The following is a 13,743-nucleotide window of genomic DNA, read 5'->3' as shown; positions in this document are numbered from 1 at the left end:
TTGCTTTTGTAAGCCAACACTTTTGAGATCAGTCAATAAATGCTTCTGGTATTGACTTATATGCTGCCCCTGTCTTCATGTTGTTGCTGGACATATCTTTTTTTAAATGTGTGTAGGTCACCTAAATCATCAGAAAAATTGCCCCCCCTGAGAATTTTTTCAGGAGCCGCCACTGGTTGTGAATGTTTTTGTCCTTTTCACCAGGCCACAGAGCATCCCAACCCAGGGAAGAAGTTCAGCGCTAGAGGCTTCCCACGGCACTGCTACCTCCCAGACAATGACAAGGGCAGGAAGGTAAGACTTACAGTACTGTCTGTGTGTATATGGGAATAACATGTTTTCCACAATACATGCTGTAGTAGGCAACACCCTTGACTGGACTAGAAAAAGACATGTAAGTCTGTCTGTCTGTCCCCAGGTCCTGAAGCTCCTGATCATGGCGTGGGACCGCCGCCTCATCTTCACCATCGACACGTCCAGCACCACGGGCGAGTCGGACACGGTGGTGTGGAACGAGATCCACCACAAGACAGAGTTTGGCTCCAACCTGACAGGGCACGGCTACCCAGACCCCAACTACCTGGACAACGTCCTGACAGAGCTGTCAGCCCAGGGGGTGGGAGAGGACAACCTGAAGGACTGAGGGGGACAGAGAGGCCACCGAGGACCACCACCCATACAATACTCCTCTCTGACATAGAGTGGGCCTCTGCATGAAGAGGCAACATGCAGCCGAGATAACTATATTTTACTCCCCACACCCAAAACACACCTAAAGACCCTCAGATTCTGTATGTGGCCATGGAAATATAGCAAATGACATTATAACATCATGATTGTGTTATACTGTTATTTGCGTTTACCTAAACATAACTGTAAAACTTTGTCCGTGCCTTGAGCATGTGTATTTTTGCCAAGATTTCAACCTGATAGGGTAAAGGAACGTGAAGACAGGATTTAAATGAAAACAGATCTCAATGTGTATTGGCTGTTGTGGGATTTAGACATTATTGCACATCAACTGTTAATTGATTCCTCTGAGACAGGATTTTGATCCTCCTCTTTTGTACTGAAGAAGATTTTAGGACTGTGACATCATGGCATTGAAAGAGATGTCTGTTTATACTCACCACCAAACCATATGGCCCAGAGTTTGATATTGCATTTTAATGTTGACCGCATACCTGGGACTTTTGCAAAGACAGTTGGCTAGGGCTCTGAAGGCTTTAGATGTCTGTCACAGTTTGTTCTAGTTTTATCAGATGTGTATTTTTTAAAGAGTAGGGAAGTGATTTCTCAAGTTGTAGTTGGTATTTGTGTGGAAATCTTCAGGAGAATTTTAATATGCAGAATTGTAAAAGCGTGGTTGCTTTCCCAGATCTGACACTTATTAGTCCAATTCACACTAAATCTACACAGTTCAACTTGTTGTGACATGCTGATGTGGTTGCTAGTGAGAGTCTTTTGAAAGTGAGGCCTTTTGCTTAGTTTTAGCTTGGTGGTTTTCTGCACCAAAACTGTCTGTAGATCTGAGTGGACGGTCACGGTGATGTGATTCTCAGGAAGGAGAGAGGGCATCTCTGATTGGCTACACAGGGCCGTTTCACAAAGGCTTGGCGTCACTGGCCAGTGAGTCTGTTGAAGGTTGACATGCACCACCTGACAGAGAGACAGTCAGATGATTTGAGGATTCAGCTGTCTCACAGTAAATGTATATTCTAATGGGGTGCCAACCTGAGGAGGCCTTTGGAAGTTAACCTGATATAGATCCATCCACAAGCATCTTAACGACCAGTTAGATGATTGTTAAAAAATGTATGCTTCTATAAGTTAAGAACTGAGGCAGTCGAGCAAGCCTCGCTCCACTCCAAGGTTAACCTCATTTGTTTTGTTGAAACACTGGTGACATTGACCTCTGTGAATAAGCCTGTCTTAGAGGAGGCCCAGGCGTTGGAATGATCTATCACGCTCGCATCACATGTGCTTGCCTACTTGCGTGTGTTTTTGAGTGTGTGTTAGTGTGTGTGTGCTGTGGGGTTAATTCGCTCTCTAAGGGCTCTATTTAATCCGTATTGCGGTAGTTGAGCATTACAGCGTGATTTAAATTTAAAGACAATATTCCCGAGTTAGCAGAGACTGCATTCACGGTAAACGCTGTATATGTCGGCTCAATCGGAAATTACTTTTACATTTCTATGGCGCAATCTCGAACTCTGATCCATCATACAGTAGAGTAGGCAGAGCGTGCCACACACACACACACACACACACACACACACACACACACACACACACACACACACACACACACACACACACACACACACACACACACACACACACACACACACACACACACACACACACACACACACACACACACACACACACACACACACACACACACACACACACACACACACACACACACACACACAGTGATGTACGAGCCCCTGGTGTTCATCCTCTGCAATGCTGGGCTGGTTGCATGATAAGCCTCTGCTGCTCCCTGGTGCTGCAGACAACAGACCCCCACCTGTCTAAAGGCTCTTAGGTCTGATACTGATGTACGGGCCACTGCTGCGTTTCCCCTTCCCTCAGCAGCTAGAGGAGCTCATTCTACAGTAGGATCACTCAGAATGTTGTTCTTTAAAGTACAGTACGTGAAGCTGATGTTGCACTGGGAATGTTACTCCCTTTGCTCCTTCCCATCTCCCTTCCCACAGATTCTATGCCCATAAGCTAAAGAGTTGTTGAAGATTTTAGTCATGATGAAATCTTGTGAGTTTCTTTTCCGAAAAATAACAGTTAACCTTTAAGCTGCAAAAATCTATTTCCTTCAGTAGGATCTGACAAATTTTAATGAGTGGAGATGTTGGTATAATCTAGAAGAGATTCATGTTGAAGTTTTATGGTGTGCCACCCACTTCACGGGTTTTGATCCTTTAAATGCTTTTGAATATTTTGGACTGAATCATAGTCTTCCGTAGCACTTTGAGGCAGCAGTTTTCTTTAATTAATCCTTTCATTTTAGGAAGATGTCTTTAAATGTATTGGCTACAAATTCAGCTGTTTATGTTTATAAACTTGTCTTGCATTGCTTCAAATATATATATCTATACATTTGCAGATCTGATCTACCTTTAAATGTACATGTATGCTCAATTTGAGTCATATGGTGTAAGTTTAATTGATTTTTTATACTCTTCTATATAATGAAAATATACACTCACATTTACCCGCCCACAAAACTATACACACAGGCACATATTAACATTAATACATCAAATCTGGCATATGTGATTTGCCAGTATGTCAGGGACTGTTGAAATATGTATGCCATGTTATGAGCGTCTTATATTAGTAGTAGTCTTAGAATTTGCTGCTGTCGTTAATGTAGATTCTGTATTGGAGTCGCTGAGGTATTCAGTAAAAACAGTAGGTCCCTCTTTATTATTGGTTGGGGGGAGTTTAGCAGCATGTAGTCGACCCTATCCCCCAGATGGGTCATTGACCATAGAAAGAGAATTCTAATTGTGTCATTTACCTTGTATAACCTAATAGAACCAAGAGGAGGATACTGTCAGTACCCCCAAACTGGTGAGTGAAAAACAAGAGTCATCTTGCCTGTTCATTTCTTCTTTATCCTTGTGCAAGTTTGACTAACTTTAAGCTTTTTGTCACTCTCTTAAATGGGGAAAAACAGGAAAGAAATGCTTCCAGTCTTATCAGGGAATTTCCCATTTAAAGTGAGACTCATTAAGTTGTACAGATAAAACATTTTTGCTTGGCCAACCCTATTTTCCATGTCATTGTACTTTAACTGATGTACTGTATCAGTTCATATTTATAGACTTACATTTCCAGTCTCCAAATGCTTAAGTATGTAACTGTAATTTTATGGTCTAGGCCTCCTCAGCCTTTCAGGTGTGTACATAAGGTCAGTATGCTTTCAGTGGAGTCTGTACACCGGGGAATTTTAATGTGAGCATACATTTTATTGTCTGGTTTTGGACAGAGGAATAGAGTTTATGCAATTATATATGCGAGCAATTTGTACCTCATGTCACGTGTAGCAGGAGGTTTTGGGGACAGGAGAATGGATGTTCAACATTCTGTAAGGTATGTCCATTTGTGATCCAAGGGTATTGCTCAAATGCTCCGTATAGGAGAACACATATTTTTGATGTATTTTTTAAAAGATTGAATATCTTCAATTGAGCATTCATACTGTGTAACATTGTTACATTACAGTAATTAATATACATTCCATACGATTTTCCATAGCATATATTGATTAGGTGTGGGAAATGGGGTAACGCTGACTTGTAAGGATACATTAACAGGGATACTTTCTCATTAGGAGTTTACATTTTCAATCATATTGATAACCTCCACAGCATACTGTGCTTATGTCTACACAGATACACCTGCAACAATTTGGTGGGAATCTGTGTAGGTGTGAGATAGGGGGTCTGCGTGTGTGAGCGTATGTGCATGTGTGTGTGAAAATGTTTGGTTTAAGCTCCAAAAAGATTGAAACAGTAAACGTTTGGGGGTTGAGACAAAAATGTTTTCATAGAAGTGCATGTTACTCAAGACCTAAAGAAGTCTGCTGACAAAGAAAATATTTTGTATGTGACAATTGTTATTGAGTCATTAGAGATGTCATCCAGCTGTGTCCCGTGTGGAGTGGCATGGTGGACTGCTTGTCTGTTTTTTTACCTCTAAAGAGGGTTTGATGGAGAGAGATGAGAATGAGCTAGCGCTTTGCTGCTCCGTCCTCTCTTCAGGTTGCACATAAATGGTGATCGTATGTATGAGGTAATCGTCTGCATTTTAAGTGCCCATTTTCTCCTGACAAAATGTCAGAGAGCCATGTGGCTATGGTTCAATATTCAAATAATCATTTCTCATCAGAAGCAACATATTATGATTTAAAAAAGAAACCACAACACACAAAGAGAAATTGAGATTTGAAATGTATAATCAAATGACTAGAAATAAAGGCAAGATTAGAGACATAAAACATTGAAGGGCTTCTTAATCTATCAGTCTTTATTGGATTGTGATGACGTTGTTGCATGTTTGTGTGTTTCATGTGAAAAATAAATGTGCCCTCAACAGGGTAGTTTGTTTGACCTCCTCGTTCTTTACTGTCTTTCGTTGCCACCACGTCCTCCTCTTCCTTTAGCTCTGCCGATATAAACAAGCTTTGCTCGAGCTGTGGAGTGTGGTGGTAACAGTTTGCACCGGCAGTAAATGTTTTTTTTGGGGGGGGGGGGGGGGTAGATCAGCTTAATATTGCAGATACATTGTAACTTCCATCAATGTAATTGTCTGCATCACTTCCAATCCCCCGTGTTTATATATACAGTGGGGAGAACAAGTATTTGATACACTGCCGATTTTGCAGGTTTTCCTACTTACAAAGCATGAAAAATCCAGAAAATCACATTGTATGATTTTTAAGTAATTAATTTGCATTTTATTGCATGACATAAGTATTTGATCACCTACCAACCAGTAAGAATTCCGTCTCTCACAGACCTGTTAGTTTTTCTTTAAGAAGCCCTCCTGTTCTCCACTCATTACCTGTATTAACTGCACCTGTTTGAACTTGTTACCTGTATAAAAGACACCAGTCCACACACTCAATCAAACAGACTCCAACCTCTCCACAATGGCCAAGACCAGAGAGCTGTGTAAGGACATCAGGGATAAAATTGTAGACCTGCACAAGGCTGGGATGGGCTACAGGACAAAAGGCAAGCAGCTTGGTGAGAAGGCAACAACTGTTGGCGCAATTATTAGAAAATGGAAGAAGTTCAAGATGACGGTCAATCACCCTCGGTCTGGGGCTCCATGCAAGATCTCACCTCATGGGGCATCAATGATCATGAGGAAGGTGAGGGATCAGCCCAGAACTACACGGCAGGACCTGGTCAATGACCTGAAGAGAGCTGGGACCACAGTCTCAAAGAAAACCATTAGTAACACACTACGCCGTCATGGATTAAAATCCTGCAGCGCATGCAAGGTCCCCCTGCTCAAGCCAGCGCGTGTCCAGGCCTGTCTGAAGTTTGCCAATGACAATCTGGATGATCCAGAGGAGGAATGGGAGAAGGTCATGTGGTCTGATGAGACAAAACTATAACTTTTTGGTCTAAACTCCACTCGCCGTGTTTGGAGGAAGAAGAAGGATGAGTACAACCCCAAGAACACCATCCCAACCGTGAAGCATGGAGGTGGAAACATCCTTCTTTGGGGATGCTTTTCTGCAAAGGGGACAGGACGACTGCACCGTATTGAGGGGAGGATGGATGGGGCCATGTATCACGAGATCTTGGCCAACAACCTCCTTCCCTCAGTAAGAGCATTGAAGATGGGTCGTGGCTGGGTCTTCCAGCATGACAACGACCCGAAACACACAGCCAGGGCAACTAAGGAGTGGCTCCGTAAGAAGCATCTCAAGGTCCTGGAGTGGCCTAGCCAGTCTCCAGACCTGAACCCAATAGAAAATCTTTGGAGGGAGCTGAAAGTCTGTATTGCCCAGCGACAGCCCCGAATCCTGAAGGATCTGGAGAAGGTCTGTATGGAGGAGTGGGCCAAAATCCCTGCTGCAGTGTGTGCAAACCTGGTCAAGACCTACAGGAAACGTATGATCTCTGTAATTGCAAACAAAGGTTTCTGTATCAAATATTAAGTTCTGCTTTTCTGATGTATCAAATACTTATGTCATGCAATAAAATGCAAATTAATTACTTAAAAATCATACAATGTGATTTTCTAGATTTTTGTTTTAGATTCCGTCTCTCACAGTTTCAGTGTACCTATGATAAAAATTACAGACCTCTACATGCTTTGTAAGTAGGAAAACCTTCAAAATCGGCAGTGTATCAAATACTTGTTCTCCCCACTGTGTGTGTATATATATATATATATATATACACACATACACACACATACACATACCCTTTCCCTAATTGGAGTAAACTAGTGAACAACAATGCTTCGGCCTCTACTTCCAGCTTATACTTACTATCTACATTTTATGGACACAGTCAATTTTACAATAATTATATTTTGTTTGTTTTTTCTTCTGAACTTCTTCTACTCTCAACCTCTCCGATCATTTTCATGATATCCATCCGGTTTGCTTCTATATGTCATATCTTTCTAACTGTGCTCCTTCACAAAAGTTCTCAACCTATAACCGGCAGTAAATGTTGCTTTATGGTCATTTTCTGTCACTGGCTGCTGAAGGTTGGTGCTGTGTGAAAGAAATGGAGGCTGGGTATGCAGGCACTGTGGCGCATACTAAAGCAAATACACCCCAGTCCTCCCCCCTCCCCTCCAGGTCTGGAGGAACAGCTTGTGGGGCTGTCATGGGAGGTCTCCCTACTGGTCCTGTGGACAGCCTGTGGTGTCTGTCATGGGGCTCATCTCCCCTCTCCCAAGCATAGCTGTGACACAGCAGCTTAGAGGGTCTATCGTGGCCGGGGCTGACATCCCAGACTCCCCTGTCCCAGCCGAGCCCCCCTCCTCTCATCACTCACCTCCGTCACTAATGTAATGAGGGTGTTAACGAGGGAGTCTCTGCTGCCCCATGGCAGGTGCCTCTCATTAGCATTTTAATAAGGTTAGGAAGGGGAAAGTGCTGCGAACACATTTTACTCATTCTTAAATATTAATCTAATATGAAGGGAAACTGACTTTGTACTTCTCAGGCCACTTTCAATGACTCATATTTAACATGATTTACCTGGTCTGAATCCAGGGGGATTTGACATCTGTGTTCACAGAGCTTAGAGTAATAATCAGCTGGGAAAAGTATCACTGTGGTGGGTAGTGTGATATAGCCTGCATTGGGATTCAGTAAATACACTGAAGTAACCCTACCTTATCTTGATAAGTAACACAGGACGGATCCTTTTGTGACCACACAATCGGGCTCCAGTTAACCCTAGTCAGAAAGAGCACTCCCAGCTGTGCTGTGGGAATTGGGACCTACTGAAAGAGCTGGAGGAGGTGTCCCCAGACCCTCCAACACCTCTTACAAAAAACACTTGACTGATTGTAAGTTGAAAAGGTTTTCCATTGTGTGCATAAACACAGTTTCAAACTAAACAGTAATAGTGGTAACATTCCATTTTACTGAATATTTCCAATACAGTTCACAGTAATACAGCTGATGTTACCATTTATCTGTAACCACCCACTTTGTACATGCAGTCACTTTGTGTCAGCACTAAAATTGAAGCTCATTTTCAAAATTGCAGCCCACTTTCAGTAAATAAGTCAATGAGCGACAATCAATATTTGTCCAGATTTGAAATTGAGAGCCTGCTTGGTGAATTTCAGTGGAATATAACAGTGGTCTAAAATAAGCTTCCAAAGATGGCAAGCCATGGTAAATACAATTTGGAATGTATAGAATACAATTTACAAAACAGATTACAGTAATAGGTCAATAATCTATTTGGATAAAAGTAAAATATAATTTGATAACAGTGAAATTGTAACATTCCAATAAGTTTGGCTTTTCTATCTTGATCGATTAGACTTATTGAAATAAAATATTCTTCCTTGTTACTAATTAAAGAAAGTATTACCAAAATAAAGACAGTTTGGCATTTGAAACATCTCCCACACCTCCACAGAAAAGCATTTCAAATGGCGCACACCATTCCACGCAACTCAACTCACACACTTGGAGTCTGACTACTCCTCTCTACTCCTCTGAGCTTAGCTCGAAACCAGCAAACTAAATTTGGTCAATACTGTAGGGGAAAAACATAAATGTATACAAAATATAAGGTAGAGCATATAAAATGTAATGTAGTGTGTACATCAATGCTGAGACAGGACATGCTCATACTGTTACGAGTCGCCATCATAAGCTCTCTACAGAGAGCCCAACTGAAGTAGAACAGAAATGATCTACATAATATGTCCGATTTCATTCAATGCATGACAGTTACTGTATGACACTTCACTCAAAATCATCTGTCTTAAAATTACTTAAAATACAAGCACCTGAGAAGAAGCGCAAACACACGTTACTGGATTGACTGGATAAGATTGTCAGTAGTACTGCTACAAAGAAACGTTAACCAATTAACCAATCAACTGTGAACCCTATACTGTATATGTAAAATATATATTATCTCAAAGCCACAGCTTTGTGTTTGAGTTACTCCACATACATGCACGGAGCAACAGTACCAAACACAAGCTTCACTAAATATTAATCTCAGGTGCCCATGGCAACAGTGAAAACAATATCCTAATAGCAAACACGTGACTGTTCAAGCAATTATGGCGCGTGTGCCGTTGTATTAATAACATTTACTTAGGCATCTCACAGGGCAATGTCCTCAGTGATATGAACACCAAATCTCGCTGCTACATTGAGGCTGTTCTCAATTCAAATATGTACAATTAGAGAGTACAAAACATCAATAAAAGCAATATCAAAATAGCATACATTCAGGTAAATTCAGCTAAAACTAGAGTAGATTGCATAATCGTCCTCCTTCAAGGTATGATAATATTGAATATAAAAGCATTTTCTTCACGTTTCACAAACGCTGGATGCAGGGCATGCATTACATTATAGCCATACAATAATGCAGTATCACCGAATGACACACTATGTCCAACCCCTCCACTCCACATAACAGTTTGTGTCCTGCTCAATCGACAAGAGCCCAAGCTTTGTGAGAGTAGCAGAAGTTAATATGTGGCAGTCAATCTGCATGCAAGGCCTATAGCAATCAGTTATGTCCCTAGATAGCCCCTCTGCCACGGCTGAAAACCTGTATGTGTGATGTCAAACGTTCATGGAAAAGAACGTAGCAGAGGGGCTTGGCATCCTCTCCATTCGGTCTTTTGAAGAAGTTATCTGGATGAGAAGAGAGTTCCTCTTGATATCACATGTAACAGACAATATGACAGGGAGAAGGGAAACGCTGCCTTCATTGTGATAATTTAGCTTTCCTACACAGTTGGGAGGGTATGTATGGACACTCTTCTGTCAAACCTCCATTGAGTCTGATGCAGGACGCTGCTCTCCCCCTCAGGCCCGGGCTCATGCTGCTGGGAAGGCCCAGTCTAGGGGGTCAGGATGAGGCTGCTGGCCTCCTCTCTTTCCCGCTGCTGGAAGGTGGCATGGGCCTGCTCCAGATCCAGAACCACCCCCAGCAGCCGAGCCGCTGCAGCCTGCCTGTGCTTCAGGAGCTGCCTGCTACTGTCTGTTCCATCTAGGGGAGAGAAAGATTTAAAGCAGGAGAACGCTTTAAATTACAGTACAAGGGTCTAGTGAACCAACCTCTGAGGGCTAAGGTGTTACAACTGTTCAAACTGCATATTGAAAAAGGCACTGTTTTGACAGTCTCACCAGGGAGCAGCCCAGAGTTCAGTCTCTTCTCTTCCTCTGTGGTCGTCTCAGCCTCCACATACTGCTTCCTGTAAACACACAGTACAGGGTACGGCACAGCACAGGGCACAGCACGGCACACTCGCATTAACACACTGATCAACATGTTTATCAAAGTTTAGATAGTGTGTAACAGAGTTTGTGAGAGAGGCTTGACTTACTTTCCTTGATACCATGGTACTACTATGGTACTTTCACTTATACCATGGTATAGTCTGAATCATAGAAATGTACCATGGGTTTAGCCTTGAAGTATGATGGTACTACCATGGTACTGCCATTGTACCTAAATATTACCATGGTATTGCATCATTTATACCATGGTATAGATCTGAATCATGGAAATGTACCATGGTTTTAGCTTTGTAGTACATGTATGATACATACCCTCCCATGCACCTAAATAATACCATGGTATTGCATCATTTATACATACCATGGTATAGATGTGGATCATAAAAATACCATGGTTTTAACCTGCATTATACATTCTACCATGGTAACGCACAATTAAGATAAATGGTTCCAAACATCATATGGCACCATCTTTATTAATTGTGCGCTACCATGGTACAATGGCAGTATAATGCATTAAATAAATGTGCTCTCACTCCACAGTGGCTCTAGCCTGCTTACATTTGACATGTTTGTAGACGCTCTTATCCAGAGCGACTTACAGGAGCAATACCTTGCTCAAGGCCACAGACAGATTTTCCACCTAGTCTGCTCAGAGATTCGAACCAGCAACCTTTCGGTTACTGGCCCAACGCTCTTAACCGCAACGCTATCTGCTGTCCCATAGTCAGCGAGTCAGTGGAATGAGAGAGCCAATTGAAAACTGACGAGAGAAGCACCAGATAAACTAATTATTTTAAACCTTATCTTCACGGTGAGAGAGTTATAAAGCATAGGATATGAAACACCAAGTTAAGTGGAGTTTAATTAATCTATAAAATCCTTTAGCATAGAAGCTAACATCGGCTAACGTTAGCGCCAGTCAAGCTAGCTTGTCGTAGTCATGGCGGAATCCAACGAACATTGTAACTTGCTATTGTTAGGGATGTGTTGAGAATGACATGATGAAAATGTATTTATGAAGTAAGATGATAATTCATATTTGTACAAATAGTTTTTTAGTATGTTGGCTATTTACAATTGTATTTAGAGTAGCCTAGTCAGTTGAATGAGAGAGAAACAACTGAAAACTGTATTGAAGAGTGCCAGATAAACTAGCTAATTATTTTAAACCTTATCTTCAAGGTGTCAGACTCCATTCTTCTCACCATACCCTATCCAGGTCCCAGGTTTTAAGAGGGTACACTACAGTACTAGACCATGTGTGTTGTGGTTTTTCACTATGAGCTAAAGGGTTTTAAGAGGGTACACTAGGCCTACACTTTTCCATTGCAGAGCAAGAAGTCAATGTCACTTTACCCGAAAAATGGTGGGACACAGACCATCATGATAATACATTGTAAACAACTACCATGCTTTCATGTTTCACTACATGCTGCTAGCACAAAACCATGTTATTTTTAAAATTGTACTACCATGGTACTGTACATTTCAATACCATGGTACTATCATATGTTTTGGGAAACTACCATGGCAGGAAAATACCATGGTACTGGTGCAAATACCATGGGATTTTCCTGCAAGGGAAGTACAATGAAAAAAATACCATGGTACTATCATGGTTTTTTGGTCACTACCGTGGCAGGAAAATCCCATGGTATTTCCTTGCCATGGTAGTGACCAAGTGTGAGAGAGGCTGAGCATATCAATCCACATTGATATGTTCCTGAGTTACAGGCTATTTCTAATTCATGTGAGTAGAGAGTAGTCCTAATGTTGCAATGTAGACCCCTTGTGATAAGTAAATGAACTGCACCCTCTGTTGGAGGAGGTTTATCATAGCCTCTAAATGTTCTAATGTCAAAGTGTATGCCACTGACCTGAGTTTGTCTCTTCCCTGAAGAAGCTGTTTGTAGATGGTCTGAGTCTCTGCGTCTGGATCCAGTGGGTCACTCCAGTCACCCAGAGTCACTGCAGAGTGAGTGCGACTGCAACCTAAAGCTGAACAAGAGAGAGGGGCCATACAGTGTATTCACTTTCCTTTCTGTCTGTGAGTTACTTAGTCTGAGGGAGCAAACAGTTATGGGCTGGTGTAAGAGCAGTGCACATAAATGTGAGGTAAAAAGATCATTATGAAGTGTTAAAAAAGCACTAACATGTTAAGTGTGTGGCACTTGAACAAAGCGTCCTACATAATGGTCAATGTTATAATTACTAGTGCGGTTGGCCTGTAGGCAGCAAGTCCACTTGCCACTGCGGTACGCCCCTGGGTGGAAGGAGGGCAGCATGCGCTCGTTGTAGATACTGGCCTTCCTGATGGCTGACAGCCACTGGTTCAACTCATTCACATTCTGCAGACAGACAGACTCTACCTTTTATATTGTCTCTGATAACGGCCACCATTTTGTAGTGGGGAGGCTGCACTCAAACATCACAGTGATGCAAAGAAAGCACCACATAGTCAACCCAGTCAAGGGTCAATTGTAATAGTGTGGTCAGTGACTGGAGGTCTGCCAGTACCTTGCACTGGATATAGATGGTGTGCATCTGTCCATCGTTGTCCTGGGTGACGACCTGCATCACATGCTGCTGTTGGAAGGCATTCTCATCCACTCTCTCCACGACACACACACACTGGATGGGGATGGAAGAGCGCACCTGCAGGACACGTACATAATACAGTATCAGCAGCCACACACAGGTCCACGTGGCACTCCTGTATTACTCTGTAGGCAATCTTATGAATACAGGCAAATACATATCAAATGAATAATTTAGCTATCAGCTTTTCCTCGGGAGAGTTAAGGCCCGGCTTCAAGTGTCTGTACAGTATGTATCAGCTTTTATCCTTCCCCTACGTTTTATTATTATGCAAATCAAGATGTGCAACCATTTAGCAAAGAAAGAGGACTGAGAAGAGAAAAGAGTGTTGGAGAGATAAAGAAAAAAAGCGGAGAAAGTGAGAGAGAGCAGGACAGGAGAAACCCGGCAGAACGGCTGCTTTAATGTGTAAATCAGCCGCTTCCATGGGCAGCCTGCCTCACTCAGGCTAGAGCACAGTGGGAGGGGAGAGGGGGTATTGTCCACAGTCTGATTTGCAATGTTATTATGAATATCCACAGCCTTCAATTAACCTAGCCTTTATTCCAGCCACACAAAGGAAGGAGCCCGCTCAAAGAGAACAGCCTTTTACTAGCCTCTCTCTCTCTCTCTCTCTCTCTCTCTCT

At 42.3% G+C, this 13,743-nt stretch overlaps 2 protein-coding genes across 2 annotated transcripts in view; one reads left to right on the top strand and one right to left on the bottom strand.

Moving 5' to 3' along the window:
- The window catches only part of dtx1 (deltex 1, E3 ubiquitin ligase), a 54,897-nt gene extending 53,226 nt beyond the window's left edge, over positions 1 to 1,671 (top strand). Inside the window, exons 10-11 of the mRNA XM_084180849.1 lie at positions 205 to 294; positions 419 to 1,671. Of these exons, the coding sequence (XP_084036975.1) occupies positions 205 to 294; positions 419 to 643 (315 nt within the window). The 3' untranslated portion in view covers positions 644 to 1,671. The remainder of the gene's footprint in view (positions 1 to 204; positions 295 to 418) is intronic.
- Positions 1,672 to 10,116: 8,445 nt separating this feature from the next.
- Positions 10,117 to 13,743, bottom strand: part of LOC311144724 (rasGAP-activating-like protein 1) — a gene marked incomplete at both ends in the record, with an annotated part of 47,832 nt that continues 44,205 nt past the window's right edge. Inside the window, 5 exons of the mRNA XM_084180819.1 lie at positions 10,117 to 10,265; positions 10,403 to 10,470; positions 12,397 to 12,517; positions 12,732 to 12,867; positions 13,037 to 13,174. Of these exons, the coding sequence (XP_084036945.1) occupies positions 10,117 to 10,265; positions 10,403 to 10,470; positions 12,397 to 12,517; positions 12,732 to 12,867; positions 13,037 to 13,174 (612 nt within the window). The remainder of the gene's footprint in view (positions 10,266 to 10,402; positions 10,471 to 12,396; positions 12,518 to 12,731; positions 12,868 to 13,036; positions 13,175 to 13,743) is intronic.

The sequence above is a fragment of the Coregonus lavaretus genome, assembly GCF_964263955.1.
Source record: "Coregonus lavaretus genome assembly, chromosome: 17".
In the NCBI taxonomy this organism is placed as follows: domain Eukaryota; kingdom Metazoa; phylum Chordata; class Actinopteri; order Salmoniformes; family Salmonidae; genus Coregonus; species Coregonus lavaretus.
Note: the sequence above shows the minus strand (reverse complement) of the source record. Positions and strands in the feature narration are given on the sequence as shown.